The 22386-nt window shown below is 40.9% G+C and overlaps 1 protein-coding gene across 1 annotated transcript in view; it reads right to left on the bottom strand.

Annotated features, from left to right (window-relative positions):
- The window catches only part of UGT8 (UDP glycosyltransferase 8), a 110481-nt gene that overhangs the window by 73191 nt on the left and 14904 nt on the right, over positions 1 to 22386 (bottom strand). Inside the window, exon 2 of the mRNA XM_086407807.1 lies at positions 2202 to 3025. Within this exon, the coding sequence (XP_086263933.1) occupies positions 2202 to 3023 (822 nt within the window). The 5' untranslated portion in view covers positions 3024 to 3025. The remainder of the gene's footprint in view (positions 1 to 2201; positions 3026 to 22386) is intronic.

Below are 22386 nucleotides of genomic sequence, written 5' to 3'. Positions count from 1 at the left end.
AAATCTTAAATAATACTGAACCCTATATATACCATGCTCTTTCCTACACATACATACCTGTGATGAAGCTTAATTTACAAATCAGGCACAGTAGGGTATCAACAATAATAACTAAAAATAAAATAGATCACAATACACTGCAATAGACATTATGTGAATGTGGTTTCTCTCAATATCTTATTGGGCTCTACTCTCCCTTCGTGTGATGACATGAGATAAGACATGACCAGACGGAGTAAGGTCAATGACACAGGCGTTACGATACAGAGTTAGGCGACAGCAGGAGGATCATCTGCTCAAGATGATGCTGGATCACAGAGCCATGATGATGCCGTTGGCTGGAGGTCAGAAGCAGACCACGTGGATGGATGGGGATTCAGGGCAGAATGGAGCAGGACTGCGCTGGACCATATAAGATATCATACTTCACTACTCAAAACAATGTACAATTTAAAACTTACACATTGTTGATTTATGGAATTTTCCAATTAATATTTTCATATTATGGTTGATCGAGGATAACTGAGCTACAGATAAGGAGGGACTACTGTAATGAAGCCATAAGGACCCACGCTATTTTACTAAGCATACAATAGTGTTCTGTACTTACAGTTCAAGCTGCTATAATACAGGAAAAATGAACGTCACTAATTCCTTCTTCCATACAAAGAGGGGAGACAGTATTCAAACAAAAATTCAAAGGAACAGGCAAAATGGCAGTGCTCTGGTTGGGAAAAGATGAAGACTTGAAGGGAGCAGGGCCAATATGCCCGACATTAGGAATGGCTCAGTTCAGGTAGAGATAAACTTGGTTCTGGGACTTTTATAAGCTATTTCTGAAGTTTGATTCTAGATACTTTTAGGAAAGGGGTAATACATCACACAGTGACTCTGAGAGAGACTAATTAAATTTTCCAAGTGGGCTTGATAATGGCTGAGACAGCCTGAGATTAACCTTTATTCTTTACAGCTGGCGTCAGAAAGAACAACTGCTCTCTCTGTCTTCAAAAGTGGCAATCTAGGGTTTATAGGTCAAAGATCTGGCAAGTTCTATCTCTTCATGTTCCATGAAATATATCAAAGTGTTATTTATTAAATGTGCTTCTAATGCAGGCATGAGAGAAATCTACAGGCTATATCCCAATCACCTTATTTCCCCAAGAGAAAATTCTGCCAGAGATTGTGCTTATGTGACACCTATAGGAGAAAATCTAGACTGACTCTTCCTCAAGACTCTGGCAAATTTCTTTAATGTAGTGACCAGAGTTGGAAACGAACACTTTGACTGTTGTTGTGAGTGGCTGCTTCAAGAATTTTAAGAGTAGAAACAGTTGTGGTAGAGAAAACCACAGAACAGGCCCTACACTTCTGATAAATGCCATCAGAGGTTGAGTTTAAATCCAGAGTCAACCTGAGGCTGGAAATTCCCCCCACAACAACAGATATGCAATATGGCTCCTACAGGTTTTGAGATACATAATTGAAAAAAAAAGGGGGGGGGGCAAACTAGGATGAAGTATAGAACACAAGTGTATTTGTTGACAGCTCAGCCAGAAAGAAGAAATCAGGTTTGACTCGGAGAGTAAACAGGTTTTGTTAAAATGTAATTACTTCCATCCTGACATGAAATCACAGTGAGACATGATTTCTTTAAATAGTTTTACTAACTTAAAATCAGCATCCTAGTCTGATGGAAGTTACTACCTCGTTTTCATTGCTGGACATAAACTGTTTAGTGGTCATGACTGCTGAAAGAAGAGCCACTACTAACATTGTTCTTATTTGAGTTCCCAGGACCTAACCTGGACGTAGAGACTTGTGTTTGTGCTTTCTGGGGGAGATCAGAAGGAACTCTATGTTTACTTAAAAGTGAAATCACTTACACTCATTAAAATGAACTCTCTAACTCCATTCCTCTCAGAGTTGTAACTTAATCAAAAATCTACTTCTCAGAGAGTCTACTGACCATAAGGCACAGTGGCCTCCTGGTGTTACGGAAATGCTCATTCAAAGCAGGAATGCGTTCCAGAGGAGTGGGGTACCCACAAATAAAAGGGCCTTGGCAGGTTCTGTTTCTTAACCACTTTTTAGAATAGCATCTATTATCCAACAATACCCAATCCTCTGTCTTCTAAAAATCCAAACTGGCAAATTGACATTGATATTAAGAAAAGATCACCAAGGAGTTCAGCAAACCTTACTTCTGGTAGCGGGCTGGCCGGTTTGGTTAGGATTCCTCCTACATAAACAACATTAGGCAGGGTGGGTCTCGGGAACTCCAGGGCTACGTCTGTACACAGCATCCACAAGCTGGACCCGTAGACCAAGTCATACATGGACTTCTCCGGCAGCAGGTTGTATTTCTGCATGATCCTTTCATATTTGGGAAGAACCAGAAAGCTGATCCCTATTCTGGAAATGAGGTAAACGCCGGTGTTTTTCATCCTTTGCAGCAGGTTCATGTGGTCTGTGAGGAGTGAGTTAAACTCTGGGACGTAAGCCAAGGGTGCAGGAGCGCCCACTTCAGCAGGATACCAAAGGCCGGTTGAAAATACAGCATATTTAACCCCCAAGAGATGAGCTATCAAAAATCCACACATGTCATTAGGGTCCACCAGCAGCAGATCAAAGTTCTCCTGTTTTAGACCCTGAATCAGGGCGTGGTTGCCAACCATCATGTCACAGTTCTTGGTATAGTGATCCAGTATGTCAAGCAGTTCGATTGCTGTCAATCTCCCAGAGAAAATATTCCGCATTTTGGACTGCAGGAAAGCATCCGAGGTGGTACTGTTGAAGATCCCTGGGTAGCGCTGGAGGCTGTAGTGATTAGATGGCGCGATGTCTCTGCCTTCAGAGAGGAGGAACACTGTGTGGTGGCCTCTCTCATGCAAGGCCGAGGCTAGTGTCTTGAAAATGTACATATGGCTTTCGAACATAATTGGCGGCACGATGATGATTTTGGCAGCCCTGGCTATCCCAACAGCACTCCACAGGAGCATGAAATACGGAGTGTAAGACTTCATAGCTGAAATGACAACCAGAAAACTGCTTAAAACAGACAGCAATCCTCACCATTCAAAACTATCACAAAGATGCTTTCTCACAGGATCTGATGATCCAGTACTTTGCCTAGGGATGGCTTTAAAAAATTATCCCAGTATATGTTCTGTCTCTTCATTTCTGAAAGGTGTCTCTTAAAATATAGAATTGACAGTAAGACTGCCATAAACTGAAATAGATTTAAAATGTATCAGCTTTGGAACAACAATAGAGAACTCATTTTTTTTTTTCTAATTTGAAATGAAACCTGTAAGATTGAATTTGAAAAAAAAAACTCTCTTCATTGAATAAGAGCTATAAGCCATCTATGAAACCTTTGTATATCTTTTAATTGAACATCAATGTTAATCCCATACCCTGAACTGCCCACTGCTGTGACTAATAGAGCCTATTACTACTGGCATGTCCAAGAAGACCAATGTTAATACCCTTATTTTGGGGTATATCAGCATGTATGTCTCTTTTAAAATCATTTTATCACAGCAGCAACATTCCCCAAGTACAACAAAAGCATACCAAAGAAAGATTATGTATCAGAAAATCATCCTTTCAAGTAGTAATTCTATAGAAAATAAGTTTTTCCACAAGAGAAAAAAACGACTTTTAACGTGACTTTCTCCTTTATCTAAATACCCTTAAGTATCCTGGCCAACTCTGTTTATGTAATTTATATCAATTTGCTGACTCATTTCAGGGCATTATCTAAAAGAGAAACCTTTAATACAAAAGTTCAAGAGGGTTAACTGAATCTCAGTAAATACTTGTGAACGAGATGGCTGCTGAGTGACTGTGTCCTTGACTGTCCTCTCTGAGTTGTACTTGCAACTCAGGTGCAAAGGACAAGTGCACAGAATGGCTCATGTTTCCTCTACTCTTCTGCTTTACTTAAGTATAGACTATAGTTAGAATCACCTTCTACCATTTTTTTAGAAATACCTATGCGGGCCACTGCATATGGAAACTCACCCTATCTTCCCAATATAATTTACATTTAGATTCTAAATTAGCCTCCAAATAGGGAAAGACCTAAACAATAACTACCCATGAGAACTGGACTTTTCTACTTCAAAGAACAACTCAAAATAGATTTACATGCAATCACCAAACCAATATCTGTGTTTACCCATTATATATTAACCATCCTGTTTGTACAAATTCCCGCCATCTAAACAGAGTTTAAACAACTATACCTTCTCAACATTCAAACACTGAAAGAAACCTAAAAAAAAGATGTTAATAGCAGGCAAACGATAGATTTTTCCAATACCAAGATTAAACTATAAAATATATTTCCAGATGCTTTTCAAACCAATTTCAAATGATACTATATCATTAAGTTATCATTACTATAACAGTAAACTGAAGTAATATGTGTTATAAACATATGAAAGCCTATGTTAAATGTTGCCTGAATTAATGTGAGCCTTTAAAAAAATAATTTGGAGCAAACACTGTTTCTGTAGCAATGAAGTTTATTCTATAATTACAATGTCAATGAAAGAAGAAAATTAAATAGCCAATCTTAGAGCAAATCTTCCAGGCCTTTACTCTCCTGTGTTGTCTCTCCAAATGTGTCTCTCTGGTGTAGCCTTCTACCAATGGTGGTGGGGGTTTAGTTGCTAAGTCATGTCCAACTCTTGTGACCCATGGACTGTAGGCCGTCAGGCTCCTCTGTCCATGGTCTTTCCCAGGCAAGAATACTGGAGTGGGTTTCCATTTCCTTCTCCAGCTTCTTTTCCCGACCCAGGGATCAAACCCGGTTTTCCTGTATTGCAGGCAGATTCTTTACCTTCTGAACCACCAGTGAAGCCCAGCCTTCTGCCCTTGCCAAAAGAGGATAAAAATTAGGAATTTTAAATAGACAAGTTATAAGAATGAGATCTATGCAGAAAAGTTATTTCGGCTGAACTGCCCACTGCTGTGACTAATAGAGCCTATTACTACTGGCATGTCCAAGAAGACCAACATCATGATGGACCAATGTTAGGCAACTGCTCTGCCAATTGTATTTCGCATTTAGCTGAGCAGATGGTGAGCATACTTAACTCCTTCAGCTGTAGTCATAACTATTACTTGAACATAAATCACTAAGAAACAAAAGATAACAGTAGGGAAACAAATACTTTCACTGCATTTCTTAATTTTTTCTTTTAGTATTTTAGTAATTACTGCAAAGTAAAAAGAAATCACGCAAAATGACTGTTTAATCACAACTGCTTATGTTCTAGAACCACACTGTCCAACAGAACTACCTGTGATGATGAAAATGGTCTATCTCCTTACCATCCAATATGGGAGCCTCTAGTGAGCAATTCCCGGAGAAGGCGATGGCACCCCACTCCAGTACTCTTGCCTGGAAAATCCCATGGACAGAGGAGCCTGATAGGCTGCAGTCCATGGGGTCGCTAGGAGTCGGACACAACTGAGCGACTTCACTTTCACTTTTCACTTTCATGCATTGGAGAAGAAAATGGCAACCCACTCCAGTGTTCCTGCCTGGAGAATCCCAGGGACAGGGGACCCTGGTGGGCTGCCGTCTATGGGGTCGCACAGAGTTGGACATGACTGAAATGACTTAGCAGCAGCAGCAGTGAGCAATTCCAACGTGATCAGTGTGACTGAGGAACTTCTAAACTAGTATTGTACTGCATGTGTATGTGTGTTAGTCACTTAGTCATATCCTATTCTGCAACCTCATGGATTGTAGCCCAGCAGGCTCCTCTGTCCATGGGATTTTCCAGGCAAGAATACTCGAGTGGGTAGCCATTCCCTTCTCCAGGGGATCTTTCTGACCCAGAAATTGAACCTAGGTCTCCTGCACTGCAGGCAGATAATTGACCATCTCAGCCACCAGTGGCTGTCGTATAACAAAATGAGGTTAGAAAAGGTACATAGACTCTGTACATGTAAATTATAAAACTATTCAGAAATGCCAATATTCATACAATAAAATATCTTCTAAAAATAATGTCTACTAGGTCATCATGTGTCTTCAGGAAAAAGAACTGATTACCAACAAAGAAGCATCATTTGCACAAGTGCATTATTCACTATTAAAATACAAAGGTAATTATGAAGGATTACAACAGCACTTTAATCTCATAAATACCACCGTTATGGATAACAGAATGACTAACACAACTACCAATAAATGGTATGATCCTTGCTGGTCCAGAAATATCACAATGCATCAACTGAATAGTTGGACTTCATTAATATTAAAATCTTCTTCTCTGAGAGAGATAATGTCAAGAGAATGAAAAGATAAGCAACAGATTGGAAGAAACATTTGCAATATATATATATATAAAGATTGCTACCAAGATATGTAAGGAAGGAACTCAAATCTCAATAAAAAAAATAAACAACCTGATTTAAAAGGGGCTAAAGATCTTAATGGACATCTCACCAAAGAAAATACAGGTATGAAGTAAACAGATGAGAAGATGCTCCACATCATACGTCATGAGGGCAATCCAAACCAAAACAATAATGAGGACTTCCTTGGTGACTCAGCGGTAAAGAATCTGCCTGCCAATGCAGGAGACGTGGGGTCAACCCTGGTCCGAGAAGATGAGAACAACTAAGGCCATGTGTCACAACTATTGAGCCCGTGCTCCGGAGCCCAGGAGCCACAATGACTGAAGCCCTAACAGCCCGTGCTCCCCAACAAGAGAGGCGATCCCAAAGCCCGCACACCACAGCTGGAGAGCAGCGCCGCTCACCACAACTAGAGCAAAGTCCATGCAGCAACGAACACCCAGCACTGCCAAAAATAAATAAATAAATAAAATTATATTTAAAAAAGCAACTATACTGCAATAAAAAAAATAATGATACCACTACACATCTATTAAAGTGGTCAATATCCAGAACATTGACAACACCAAATGCTGGAGAGGGTATGGAGCAACAGGAACTTTCATACATTGCTGGCGGAGGTGCAAAATCGTACAGACACTTTGGAAGACAAATCGATGGTTTCTATAAACATACTCTTACCATGTGACCCAGAATTTGTGCTCCTTGGCATTTAGAGAAAAAAAATGAATGAAAACAGATGTCTGCACAAAAATCTGCACATGAATGTTTATAACAGCTTTATTTATAATTGCCAAAACTTGGGAGTAACCAAGCACACCACCTAAAGTCAGTTGAATAAATAAAAAAAGACTGTGGTACTTCGCTATGGTGGAATATGATTCACCACTAAAAAGAAATGAACTATCAAGCCATGAAAAGAGAAGGAGGAAATTAAAATGTATATTTACTAAATGAAAGAAACCTATTTGAAAAGGCTACATATGGTATGATTCCAATTATATGCTGCTGCTGCTGCTGCTGCTAAGTCGCTTCAGTCGTGTCTGACTCTGTGCGACCCATGGACTGCAGCCTACCAGGCTTCTCCGTCCATGGGATTCTCCAGGCAAGAACAATGGAGTGGGTTGCCATTCTTCCTCCAGGGGATCTTCCTGACTCAGGGATCAAACCCAAGTCTCTTGCATCGCAGGCAAATTCTTTACTGCTGAGCCATTGGGGAAGCCCATCATGTGAAGTGTCACTTTATATAAGACACATACATATAAATATTATACACAGGAATGATATACACCAAAGGTCAGGGTTTTTTTCTGGAGAGTACAAATTATAAGAGATTTTAACTTAACTTTTTCTACATTGGTCACATTGCTCTTCTCTTAATAAAAATAAGGAGTGTTATTTTTAAATAATGTGATAAGAAAGATCCCATTCACAGTAACAACAAAGTACATAAAATACCTTTAAAATTAACTAAAAAACATATACATTGGCTATTCTAAGTAAGGCAAGTCTTTCCCTGAAGATATACATGAAAAGAATATTAAGTGTATAGCAATACCACATTATTTTAATGGAATACAATATTCTAAAAAAGTCAATCCTTTCCATATGATAAATAGATTGAATAAATTCATCTCAAAATTCCAGTGGATGGTTTTGTTTTGTCTGGAATTTGACCAAACTATATCCATGTTTACTTGTTACAACAGGCTAGAAGGGAGATTTCACTTCTGAAAATGAAACAGTAACAACTTGGGACAGAAAGGTAAAAATTTTGTAATTAAAACACTATCTGGGCCTCTCCTTCAGGGTCAGTCCACCCTCATGGGTGGACTATGAGGCATACATATATGCGTACACTACATATGTGTATATATATACACACACACGTAGGTAGTACATATATACACAATTACACACTGCAATAGCACTCAGCCATAAGAGAAACACAAAATAATGACACTTGCAGCAACATGGATATAACTAGACATTATCATACTAAATGAAGTAAATCAGAAAGACAAATACCATATGATATCATTCGTACGTAGAATTTAAACTGTGATACCAAGGAACCTACCTACAAAGCAGAAACAGACTCACAGACATAGAGAACAGATCTGCGGTCCCCAAGGGGAGGGGTAGTGGGAGAGGGATGGAGTGGGAGGCTGGGGTTAGCAGATGTAAGCTATTATATACTGAATGATAAAAAAGGTTCTACTGTATAGCACAGGAAATTATATTTAATATCCTGAGATAAACCACAGTGGAAAAGAATATGAAAAAGAATGTGTGTGTGTGTGTGTGTGTATATATATATATATATAAACTGAATCTTTCTGTACAGCAGAAATTAATACAACATTGTATATCAACTATACTTCAATTAAAAAAAAAAAACACACACACTATGGAGCTCGTCCAAGAATCTTAATGCAAATCAATGGTAGTCTGTAAGAATTTCTTGAATATAACATGAGATGAAGGAAGTACCACAAGTAAATGAGGAAAGAACTCACTCAATGTGAAGTATTATAAACTGGATATTATATATATATATATTATATATATAATATTATATAATATTAGAGAAAGAAAATCACTAAAAATTTTACCTTAGACTTTCCCCAAAGTAAATCAGACTGATGATTGTCAAAAGAAATTTTTTTTCTAATAAAGTCATTAAGAGTGTTGAGCCTTAAATGATCTCTGGAAGGAAAAAGATAATTTTGAGTATAAAGCAAAGGAAAAAAAATCACTATCATTAGATTTTATTACATAATCACTAACTATTTTTGGAATGTTTAGAACATCTGGAGCAGAAGTTTCCAGTCCAGGATGGCTAACTGAACACAGGGGTCTCTAGTCCTTTCTTCCTAAAGCTCCTTTGGAATTACAGTAAAGTCTATTAAAGGGAACAAATACCCCAAATCTCTGAGAACTGACATGAAGAAGTGAGGTGTGGGCAAGACACCAGTCAACAGCGGAATGGAGTTTGGACACTGTGTCAGTAATCTGACAAATGCTTATTGAGGGATACAAAAGAATGAAAGAAATGGCAGCCCAAAACACACAGAGGAAGCTGCAGTAGAGACGAAAATTGCTTCCAGATGGCTGAGAGCTTCAGAGGACACTCCAGGAGCAAGAGATGAAGGGGACGCGCTCCCAGGGAAAAGCAGGGGCTGTTGCATTTACCCCCCACAGTAAAGATGAAGACCAGCTCTCCAGGAAAACTGGATCATCTGCCTAAAGAGGAGTTAGAACTGATGACTAAGGGTAAAGCCCTCCTAACGTTGGCGTGTGGTGGTGGCAAAGGGCTCCTCACCCGTGGACCCCAGAGGCAGCATCAGGCACTAGACATGCCACCCTGCCACGTGCAGTCTGGACTCAACCTCCCAGTTAGTCTTAAGGAGCTCAAAACTTGCTGAATGACTGAAAAAAAAGAGACTTTTTCCTTCATGAAAATAGCAAGGATGTCATTTTTAATGATAAGGCTCAGTCTCCACAAAGGTACAAAGCAGTTTAATGAAGTCGGCAAAAATGTGCTTCATGCTCAGTCGCTTCAGTCGTGTCCAATTCTTTGTGACCTTATGAACTGTAGCATCCCAGGCTCCTCTGTCCATGGAATTTCCCAGGAAAGAATACTGGAGTGGGTTGCCATTTCCTTCTCCAGGGGATCTTCTCAACCCAGGACTGAACCCATGTCTCCTGCATTGTCAGGCAGATCCTTTACTACTCAGTTCAGTTCAGACGCTCAGTTGTGTCCTACTCTTTGGAACCCTGTGGACTGCAGCATGCCAGGCCTCCCTGTCCATAGCCAACTCCCAGAGTCTACTCAAACTCATGTCCATTGAGTTGGTGATGCCATCCAACCATCTCATCCTCTGTTGTCCCCTTCTCCTCCTGCCTTCAATCTTTCCCAGCATCAGGGTCTTTTCAAATGAGTCACTTCTTCGCATGAGGTGGCCAAAGTATTGGAGTTTCAGCCTCAGCATCAGTCCTTCCAATGAATATTCAGGACTGATTTCCTTTAGGATGGACTGGTTAGATCTCCTTGCAGTCCAAGGGACTCTCAAGAGCCTTCTCCAACACCACAATGCAAAAGCATCAATTCTTCAGCACTCAGCTTTATAGTCCAACTCTCACATCCATACATGACCACTGGAAAAACCAGAGCGTTGATGAGATGGACCTTTGTTAGCAAAGTAATGTCTCTGCTTTTTAATATGCTGTCTAGGTTGGTCATAACTTCCTTCCAAGGAGTAAGCATCTTTTAATTTCATGGCTGCAGTCACCATCTGCAGTGATTTTGGAGCCCCCCAAAAATAAAGTATGCCACTGTTTCCACTGTTTCCCCATCTATTTCCCATGAAGTGATGGGACCAGATGCCATGATCTTTGTTTTCTGAATGTTGAGTTTTAAGCCAACTTTTTCACTCTCCTCTTTCACTTTCATCAAGAGGCTCTTTAGTCCCTCTTCACTTTCTGCCATAGGGGTGGTGTCATCTGCATATCTGAGGTTACTGATATTTCTCCCGGCAATCTTGATTCCAGCTTGTGCTTTTTCCAGCCCAGCATTTTTCATGATATACTCTGCACATAAGTTAAATAAGCAGGGTGACAATATACAGCCTTGACGTACTCCTTTTCCTATTTGGAACCAGTCAGTTGTTCCATGTCCAGTTCTAACTGTTGCTTCCTGACCTGCATACAGATTTCCCAAGGGGCAGGTCAGGTGATCTGGTATTCCCATCTCTTTCAGAATTTTCCACAGTTTATTGTGATCCACACAGTCAAACACTTTGGCATAGTCAATAAAGCAGAAGTAAAATATCAATAACTACCAATCTAGACAGCATATTGGAAAGCAGAGACATTACTTTGCCAACAAAGGTCTGTCTCGTCAATGCTCTGGTTTTTCCAGTGGTCATGTATGAATGTAAGAGTTGGACTATAAACCTGAGTGATGAATTGATGCTTTTGAACTGTGGTGTTGGAGAAGACTCTTGGGAGTCCCTTGGACTTCAAGGAGATCCAACCAGTCCATTCTAAAGGAGATCAGTCCTGGGTGTTCATTGGAAGGACTGATGCTGAAGCTGAACCTCCAATACTTTGGCCACCTCATGCAAAGAGTTGACTCATTGGAAAAGACTCTGATGCTGGGAGGGAGCAGGAGGAGAAGGGGACGACCAAGGATGAGATGGCTGGATGGCATCACCGACTCGATGGACGTTGAGTTTGAGTGAACTCCGGAATTTGGTGATGGACAGGGAGGCCTGGCGTGCTGTGATTCATGGGGTCGCAAAGAGTCGGACACGACTGAGTGACTGAACTGAACTGAGATATTTTTCTGGAGCTCTCTTGCTTTTTCGATGATCCAACAGATGTAAGCAATTTAATCTCTGGTTCCTCTGCCTTTTCCAAAACCAGCTTGAACATCTGGAAGTTCAGGGTTCACGTACTATTGAAGACTGGCTTGGAGGATGTTGAGCATTACTTTACTAGCATGTGAGATGAGTGCAATTGTGCGGTAGTTTGAGCATTCTTTGGCACTGCCTTTCTTTGGGATTGGAATGAAAACTGACCTTTTCCAATCCTGTAATACTAGCACCATGTAAAAATTTAAATAGGCACAAATGTTCTGAAAAACAATCGGCCATTATTTTACATTTATGAAACGATCCGAAATCAGAATTGCCAACACGTATCTACAAAGATATTCTCTGCATTCACTTCTGACAGCTAACAGCCAGAAACCACTAAGAAGCCAGCAGTAAAGGATTGATCAAAGTATAGTGCATTTTATAGAGGGATGGTATGGGGTGGGAGGTTGGAGGGAGGTTCAAGAGGGAGGAGACATATACATATCTATGGCTGATTCATGTTGACTTATGGAAGAAACCATCACAATTTTGTAAAGCAAATATCCTTCAATTAAAAATCAATTAATTTGAAAAAGTATAGCATATTTTACTATGGAAAACTCTAGCACCATCAAAAACCATGCTTTTAAAAACAATTTTAATTTGAGAAAATGCTTATAACATAAGAAAGCGAGAAACAGAATGTTATGTATATATATTTAACTTATATGCAGAGTACATCGTGAGAAAGGCTGGACTGGAAGAAACACAAGCTGGAATCAAGATTGCCAGGAGAAATATCAATAACCTCAGATATGCAGATGACACCACCCTTATGGCAGAAAGTGAAGAGGAACTAAAAAGCCTCTTGATGAAAGTGAAAGTGGAGAGTGAAAAAGTTGGCTTAAAGCTCAACATTCAGAAAACGAAGATCATGGCATCCTGTCCCACCACTTCATGGGAAACAGATAGGGAAACAGTGGAAACAGTGTCAGACTTTATTTTTCTGGGCTCCAAAATCACTACAGATGGTCCCTGCAGCCATGAAATTAAAAGATGCTTACTCCTTGGAAGGAAAGTTATGACCAACCTAGATAGCATATTCAAAAGCAGAGACATTACTTTGCCAACAAAGGTTCGTCTAGTCAAGGCTATGGTTTTTCCTATGGTCATGTATGGATGTGAGAGTTGGACTGTGAAGAAGGCTGAGTGCCGAAGAATTGAGGCTTTTGAACTGTGGTGTTGGAGAAGACTCTTGAGAGTTCCTTGGACTGCAAGGAGAACCAACCAGTCCATTCTGAAGGAGATCAGCCCTGGGATTTCTTTGGAAGGAATGATGCTAAAGCTGAAACTCCAGTACTTTGGCCACCTCATGTGAAGAGCTGACTCCTTGGAAAAGACTCTGATGCTGGGAGGGAATGGGGGCAAGAGGAGAAGGGGACGACAGAGGATGAGATGGCTGGATGGCATCACTGACTCGATGGACGTGAGTCTCAGTGAACTCTGGGAGTTGGTGATGGACAGGGAGGCCTGGCATGCTGGGATTCATGGGGTCGCAAAGAGTCGGACACGACTGAGCAACTGATCTGATCTGATATATATATATATATATATATGGACTTTCCAGGTGTTGCAGTGGTAAAGAATCTGTCTGCCAATGCAGGAGATGCAAGAGACAGAGGTTCTATCCCAGGGTTGGGAAGATCCCCCGGAATAGGAAATGGGAACCCACTTGAGTATTCTTGCCTAGAAAATACCATGGACAGAGGAACCAGGCATGCTACAGTCCATGGGGTCACAAGGAGTTGGACACGACTGAGCGCATACACACATACACGTATATATGTATACATAAAATGATTATAGGGCTTCCCTGGTGACTCAGAAGGTAAAGGATCTGCCTGCAGTGCAGGAGACCTGGGTTTGATTCCTAGGTTGGGAAGATCCCCTGGAGAACAGAATGGTAACCTACTCTAGTATTCTTGCCCGGAGAATTCCATGGACAGAGGAGCTCGGTGGCCAATGAGGTCCACGGGATCAGAAAGAATTAGACACAACTGAGCAACAACCACTTTTACTTTCACTTTCAAAACGATTATAGTAACAACAAAGTAAATATCAAAACTCTTATCAGCAGTAAATTTGGATTGTCAGATTGAGTGATTTTATCTTACTTTCCTAGTTATATATTTCCGGACTTCTGAAGGTTTCTGCCAAAAATACATAATATTTATAACACACTCATTCAACGTACATGCCACTTGAGCATGTCTTATTCTCATTTTCCCCTTGGAGTCAAGTGTCTTAAAACATCAGTCTCTGTTTATTGGACCCCACTTATTTCCCAAATGATTACAGTCTGCCATTGACTCCACCACAACTCTGCCTGAACACTCATTGTCAAGAGCACTAAATATCTCCTATATGTGTACTCAGTTGCTCAGCTGTGTCCAATTCTTTGTGACTCCATGGACTGTAGTCTGCCAGGCTCCTCTGTCTGTGAAATTTTTCAAACAAGAATACTGGAGTGGGTTGCCATTTCCTCCTCCAGGGAATCCTCCCAAACCAGGGATAGAAACCTCATCTCCCATGTCTTCTGGATTGGCAGGCGGATTCTTTATCACTGCACCACCAGGGAAGCCAAAATATCTCCTAATATTCACTGAAACACCTTTCTTTCCCAGTACTTACCTGACTGGGCTTTTCTTTCACGTGAGATACTACTGAGCCTCTGCTGCTGCTAAGTCACTTCAGTTGTGTCTGACTCTGTGTGACCCCACAGACGGCAGCCCATGAGGCTACCCCGTCCCTGGGATTCTCCAGGCAAGAACACTGGAGTGGGTTGCCATTTCTTTCTCCAATGCATGAAAGTGAAAAGTGAAAGTGAAGTCGCTCAGTCGTGTCCAAGTCTTAGCGACCCCATGGACTGCGGCCCACCAGGCTCCTCCATCCGTGGGATTTTCCAGGCAAGAGTGCTGGAGTGGGGTGCCATTGCCTTCCTGCTCCAAATTCTCTCTTGGCTTCTGAGATGCAACTATTACTTGACTGTACTGCACTGCCAGAATACTGACAAAAATCCCAAATTCAAAGTCTTTAAACAAATTCTCAATCCCCAACCCAGGGATGGAACCCAGGTATCCCACACTACAGGCAAATTCTTTACCATCTGAGCCATGAGGGAAGCCCCAATGGACATGAGTTTGAGCAAACTCTTGGAAAGAGTGAAGAGGAGTCTGGTGTGCTGCAGTCCATGGGGTCACAAAGAGTTGGACATGACTTAGCAACTGAACACAACAAAACAAATTTCTTGTTGCCTATCAGTCCACCCTTCCTTTTTTATATAAAATTTTTTATATAAAAAATTATTTCTAGGGCCATATTCAAGATAAGAAACAATGCTAGTCTTAATAAGTGTGCCCACCCCTTACCATATGAAAACCATTCAACATTTAATTATGAATTAATTTGGGCAAAACAAGAATATCTGGGTGTACCTATTTGTGTGTGTGTATGTGTGTGTGTTAGTTGCTCAGTTGTGTCCAACTCTTTGTGACCCCATGGACTGTAGCCCATCAGGCTCCTCTGCCCATGGAATTCTCCTATATGTTGCCTCTACAAAACACTCATTTGCAAAAATGATCCCTGCAAGACCCCACGTTTGTAAACCCCTTAAGAGCACCAGAAAAAATTAATTATTAATAGCTCTTTTGTTCCTGCTCCTAAGCAACAATGGTTAACAAAGGCAGAAACTTAACACAAGAACATCCCATCATACCACTGAGATTTTAAAAGATAAACAATAGACTTTATGAACCCATATTGCTCCCATTTTCTCAAATATCAGAGCATAACACTATGCTAGACCTCCAGCAACCTTTCTATTTCCATCCAATTATTTAAAAAGAAAAAAGGAGGGTGCCTAACATTTGACCACCACTTGAAAGAATCATTTCTAGTTTTTTTTTTCTATTTGAAGTTAGATCATTAATAACTCTGAACTAAACATACATGAGAATGAACTATATAGGAAAAAAAATATGAAAAATACAAAACAAAATTAGAACTCAGGTTTTGACAGCCTACCATCCCAGCAGCTCAACAATTCATAGTCTAACATTCTAAACAAGAACTAATCAAAATCTTTTCATGATAACGGAAAAACAAGGACTAATGGGAAATTTAAGATCATGTCTGTACATAGTGAATTGGGCTATTTAGAAAAACAGAGTGATTTAGTCGTCAACACAGATCATATAGTCTGCTACTGCTACTGCTGCTAAGTCGCGTCAGTAGTGTCCAACTCTCTGTGACCCCAGAGACGGCAGCCGACCAGGCTCCCCCATCCCTGGGATTCTCCAGGCAAGAACACTGGAGTGGGTTGCCACTTCCTTCTCCAATGCATGAAAGTGAAAAGTGAAAGTGAAGTCGCTCAGTCGTGTCCGACTCTTAGTGACCCCATGGACTGCAGCCTACCAGGCTCCTCCATCCGTGGGATTTTCCAGGCAAGAGTACTGGAGTGGGGTGCCACTGCCTTCTCCGTCATATAGTCTAGCAAGCTGCATAGCAGAATTTCTTCGTGCTTTTAAGTTTCCTTGGCATTGAGGATTATGTGGATGGCAATAAGAAGAGAAAATGTATCAATCATGACTGCCACCACAGGTTGACCTTGGTACTACATGAAATACTGTCGAGTAATTTCATTCTTTTCTAAGCACCTTTTACAAGTTAAGCCTCGGAAAATGCCATCCAGTAAAACAAAAATAAGAAAAATAAATCCAGCAAAGTAAAAACTAATTGGGGATCATTAATAGGGCTTTTAAATAAATGCAAATTTATTTTAAAAATCTATTTTCCTGTAGCATAATTTAAGTTCCAAAAGGGTAGAAATTGTAGTAGAGGTTTATAACTGTTTTATTCCTATGGCCTGACCATGTGGTGCTCAATAAAGATTTATTAAATGAAGGACTGTGACTGTGATTCTGAACCAGGATACATAGTTGGACCACATACACCTTCAGCAATGGACTCTTTTTTGTCCTTTAATCTGAAATGAATGAACTTGTAGTTATATTTATTGCCTTATTTCTGAACAAAATTCTAAATCAAAAGCTTTGCCCGAGGCACTGTAGTTAGCTACCCACTTCAATTATGGAGAGAATTTCTGGGCTAATGGGTACTGCAATTGGAAAAAGTTATCAAGTCAAAGAATAGATTTCATTAGAGCTTTTCCTTAACTCTGCTGCTACTGCTACTGCTAAGTCGCTTCAGTTGTGTCCGACTCTGTGCGACCCCATAGACGGCAGCCCACCAGGCTCCCCTATCCCTGGGATTCTCCAGGCAAGAACACTGGAGTGGGTTGTCATTTCCTTCTCCAATGCATGAATGTGAAAAGTGAAAGTGAAGTCGCTCAGTCGTGTCCGACTCTTAGCGACCCCATGGACTGCAGCCCACCAGGCTCCTCCGTCCATGGGATTTTCCAGGCAAGAGTACCGGAGTGGGGTGCCATTGCCTTCTCCGTTCCTTAACTCTAGGGGCCTTTTTTCATGTTGTTTGTTAACTTCCTATACATTCACAGCAATGTTGTAAATGGCCAAGCAAATGACCATTTATTAAATAATCACAATATGAAAGGAAACTGGATGCCATAAATAGGCATATAAGAGACAGTCGTGGCATATATTTTTCTTCTTTTTCCTGGTAATGGAATCCTCTACTTTAGCTTGGCTCAGCCAAAAAAGACTAAAGCCATTTCCCAGCCTCTCTAGGAGCTAGTTTAGCCACAAAAGTTAGTTCTAGTAAACAGGATGGGACAGAAGCAGGGTGGTATGTGCAATTTCTCATTTACACCCTGAGAGCTTTCACTTTTGGTCTTTCTGCCCGATGGAATGAGGACTTGGTAATGATTAACATCTTGGACCACAGGATAGAAGCACAAACCAGGAAACGTGTCAGAACAAAGACACTTAGCACTGTGCCCCCAGAGTATCAGCCCTGTCTGCTCTGCCACTGTAACCATCATCCATGAGCAAACTCCTGATACTTTTCTGAAACTGTCATTCGCAGACTGTTTCCAGCAGTAGGGTGACCAACCACCCCAGAACCGAGGGCATTTCCAGGATGCGGGGCTTTCAGCGCTAAAACTGGGAATGTCCTGGGCAAACCAGAAGGAGCTGGTCATGCCACAGCTGGAAATCTACACCGTAACATAAAACTCTCAGTAAATAGCAGCTCGTAAAGAGAGTTGTACTGTGTACTATGTACCTTCTCTGCATCACAGGCTTTATGAGCATTATCTCTTTTTATACTGAGATAAGGACAAAAATAGTTGTTCCCATTTACAGATGAGGAGAATAAGACTGAGACAAGAAATTACCTAGTATATTGCAGAGCTTCATATCCATTTTTAATCCACTTTCACCCCACCATTCGAAGACAGGAAGAAAGCGAAGCTGAAAAAACATATTGTGACTGTGGACAAACTGGGGGAATATTCAGCTTTATTGCTATAGAGTTGTTAAAGAGCCCAGGTTTAAACATTTCACTCTCATATGTAAACAATATCTTGTGTTCTGAAGCCAATTATGACCATATATTACAGACTGGTTCCAAATAGGAAAAGGAGTACGTCAAGACTGTATAATGTCACCCAGCTTATTTAACTTATATGCAGAGTACATCACAAGAAACACTGGGCTGGAAGAAGCACAAGCTGGAATCAAGATTGCCGGCAGAAATATCGGTAATCTCAGATATGCAGATACCACCCTTATGGCAGAAAGCAAAGACGAACTAAAGAGCCTCTTGATGAACGTGAAAGAGGAGAGTGAAAAAGCTGGCTTAAGGCTCAACATTCAGAAAACGAAGATCATGGCATCCGGTCCCATCACTTTATGGCAAAGAGATGTGGAAATAGTGGAAACAGTGGCTGACTTTATTTTTCTGGGCTCCAAAATCATTGCAGATGGTGACTGCAGCCATGAAATTAAAAGACGCTTACTCCTTGGAAGGAAAGTTATGACCAACCTAGATACCATATTTAAAAGCAGAGACATTACTTTGTCAACAAAGGTTCGTCTAGTCAAGGCTATAGTTTTTCCAGTAGTAATGTATGGATGTGAGAGTTGGACTATAAAGAAAGCTGAGCGCAGAAGAATTGATGCTTTTGAACTGTGGTGTTGGAGAAGACTTGAGACTTCCTTGGACTGCAAGGAGATCCAACCAGTCCATCCTAAAGGATATCAGTCCTGGGTGTTTATTGGAAGGACTGAGGTTGAAGCTGAGACTCCAATACTTTGGTCACCTGATGCGAAGAGCTGACTCATTTGAAAAGACCCTGATGTTGGGAAAGATTGAAGGCAGGAGAAGAAGGGGACAACAGAGGATAAAATGGTTGGATGGCATCACCAACTTGATGGACATGGGTTTGGGTGGACTCGGGAGTTGGTGATGGACAGGGAGGCCTGGCGTGCTGCGGTTCATGGCGTCGCAAAGAGTCGGGCAAGACTGAGCGACTGAACTGAACTGATTTGTCTGGATATGCACAGCTCAACTACAGAAATGCAAACTACTCAAGGAAATAAAACATTAGAAATACCATTCAAACAAATCAATTCTGCCCTTGGGACTCTGATGAGCAACACAAGGGTACAGGAAAAACCTCCTCTTGAAGGAGAAGTTATAAGGAATGTTTTTGTGGTCTTTATGGTTCTCGTTGCTGTTACAGCACTCCAAGCTAGCTGCACTTACCACTTTCTACACTGCCAGCACCTGCAGTTATCTCTTTCCAGACACCTAGAGTACAGGTGGGGAAGCTGTAATGAGAAGCCCAATGCTGTTCGCTTATCAGTGAGAGCTGGCCCAGAGGCACCTGGGATCCTTGTCTGAAATCATCAGGTGAGAAACTAAGATTTAAAAGAACAAGAAAATAGAGAGAAAAGAAAAACAGGATAATACGGATACTAACAGACATGGCAGTCAGTACCTAGTACAATATATGTATTCAATGCTCAATGGTAGCAATTAAATTTAACTATATTAAACAAAATGTAATCCCCTAATGAAATGATTCTCAAATGTGTGCATCCAAATGAAACACCTACTGTGCTAACTAAAAATGCAGATTCCAGTCTTTTCAACACACAGGCTATTATGAAGTCTGGGGGAAATCCCCAAATCTGCACTTGTAAGAAGCAGCTGGGGTTTTTGATGAATTTAACCATCAGTTTGAGAGACAAGGATCTCACACTTAATCCTTATCTGCAATGAGAGATACACAAGTGATGAAGTGGATGTGTGGTGAAATCTAAAGATCTGATAAAGCTCAACTGTCCTGGGGATGTGAAAAAGAACAAGGCCCATCCCCTGATCCTGAAGAACCCAGAATAAACAAATAAACACTCCCCAAATATTTTAAATGTCTTGTGATAAAGTGCCTGCAATATCTCAGGAACGCATGGATACAGTTTTAGTAATTTATAAGGACATGATTACCTTTCAGTTTTCATTAAGGTTAATATCACATATTCTACTTTCCCATCACCACTAAATTACACAAATTATAATCTGAAATATTAGTTTATTAGTAAAGTATGTCAATGCCGCTTTAGATATATAATTTAAATAAATGTCAATGTGTATTTAAAATTTTGGTGTTTTGAATATGTGTCATATTTGAGTAACCTGATTGTCTTTTCAGGTAGTCCACATTTCAAGTTGTTTATATTATGATAGTAAAATTGTTGTAAGTGACCCTATCATGATGTCCCTACAATTAAAGGAAAACACATACACACACACAGGGCAAGCAACTGCTGCTGCTAAGTCGCTTCAGTCGTGTCCGACTCTGTGCGACCCCATAGACGGCAGCCCACCAGGCTCCCCCGTCCCTGGGATTCTCCAGGCAAGAACACTGGAGTGGGTTGCCATTTCCTTCTCCAATGCATGAAAGTGAAAAGTGAAAGTGAAGTCGCTCAGTCGTGTCTGACTCTAGCAATGCCATGGACTGCAGCCCACCAGGCTCCTCTATCCAAGGGATTTTCCAGGCAAAAGTACTGGAGTGGGGTGCCATCGCCTTCTCCGACGATAAGCAACTATGGATGCCCAAATCCATAGTCTTGGTAATTTAGGCCATGTCATTTAATTTCTCTGCACCTAATTTTCTTCACCTGCCAGTGAGGATATTAAATTAGATGGTCTGGAAAACCACTTATAGTCTAAAGCTTATTGAAAAATGAGGTTAAGAATAGGTTTAATGAGATTGAAATGATTTGAATCATAAAAATAGTTAAGGCCAGATCAATGGATGCTGAGGAAAAAACAAAGAAAAATGCAATTTACCCTGACTTTAAACTTTATGTTCTAGAGAATCTTTACTGTGGAGATAAATTTCATAGGGATACTGTTAAAATGCAATTATGATTCAGCACGTCTGGTGTGGGGCCCCAGATGATTTATCTCTGACAAGCTCTCTGGTGACACAAGATGCTACAGGTATGCGCAGTGCACGGTGAGCAAGCGAGGATGTAGAGTGAAGCCAAGAGGCAGAATGGAGAGTCATAAAACACGGTCAATAAAGCGGTCAGTGAGTCAACACCACCAATAACCTCCTGGAAAACAAATTATTTGTTAATCACACACAAAAGACAATTTGCTTAAAACAATTAAAGGACAAGAGGAGCCTGGTAGGCTGCAGTCCATGGGGTGACTAAGAGTTGGACAAGACTGAGTGACTTCACTTTCATGCATTGGAGAAGGAAATGGCAACCCACTCCAGTGTTCTTGCCTTGAGAATCCCAGGGAAGGGAGAGCCTGGTGGGCTGCCGTCTCTGGGGTCGCACAGAGTCGGACACGACTGAAGCAATGCAGCAGCAGCAGCAACCTAATATACATTTCTTTTAAGGAACTGATATGTGTGGCAGGGAGCCAATCTTCCAGCACAGGGCGACCCTCCAGTGTCTCTCAACTGTGAACGCACATTATAGTCACAGGCGAGCCCAGGAAAACCAGAGACACCCGAAAACCTGCCACCCCCATCCTACATCAGTCAGAATTTCTGAAGATGGGGCCTACCTAGGTCTTAGCATTTTTTGTTTTCTTTTTAATGCTCCCCAGGGGATTATGCTACCGAAAGCCACTGGGTTACATTTACACAAAATCACAGTAAAATACACAAAAGTAAACTAATCCAACCCACTTTCTTTTTTTTTAATTAACTTTTAATTGGAAAAAAATTGCTTTATAATCTTGTGTCAGTTTCTGCCATGTATCAGGAGGAATCAGTCATGGTTATAACATGTCCCCTCCCTTCTGAACCTCCCTCCCACCTCACACCCCATCCCACACCTCTAGACTGTCACAGAGCACCAGCTTTGAGCTCCCTGTGTCATACAGCAAATTCCCACCAGCTATCTATTCTAAATATGGTAGTACATATGTTTCAGTGATACGCTCTCAATTCGTCCCACCCTCTCCTTCACCTATTGTGGCCACAAGCGTGTGCTCTATGTCTGCATTGCCACCGTTGCCTTGCAAATAGGTTCATCAGTACCATCTTTCCAGATTCCATACATATGCATTAACATAAGATACTTTTCTCTTTCTGACTTACTTCACTCTGTATAATAGGCTCTAGGTTTATCTACCT

The sequence above is a fragment of the Bos grunniens genome, chromosome 6, assembly GCF_055505025.1.
Source record: "Bos grunniens cultivar Pamir isolate PY7600 chromosome 6, Bosgru_T2T1.0, whole genome shotgun sequence".
Lineage (NCBI taxonomy): Eukaryota > Metazoa > Chordata > Mammalia > Artiodactyla > Bovidae > Bos > Bos grunniens.
The sequence above is the reverse complement of the archived record's forward strand: the minus strand, read 5'-3'. Positions and strand labels throughout refer to the sequence as shown.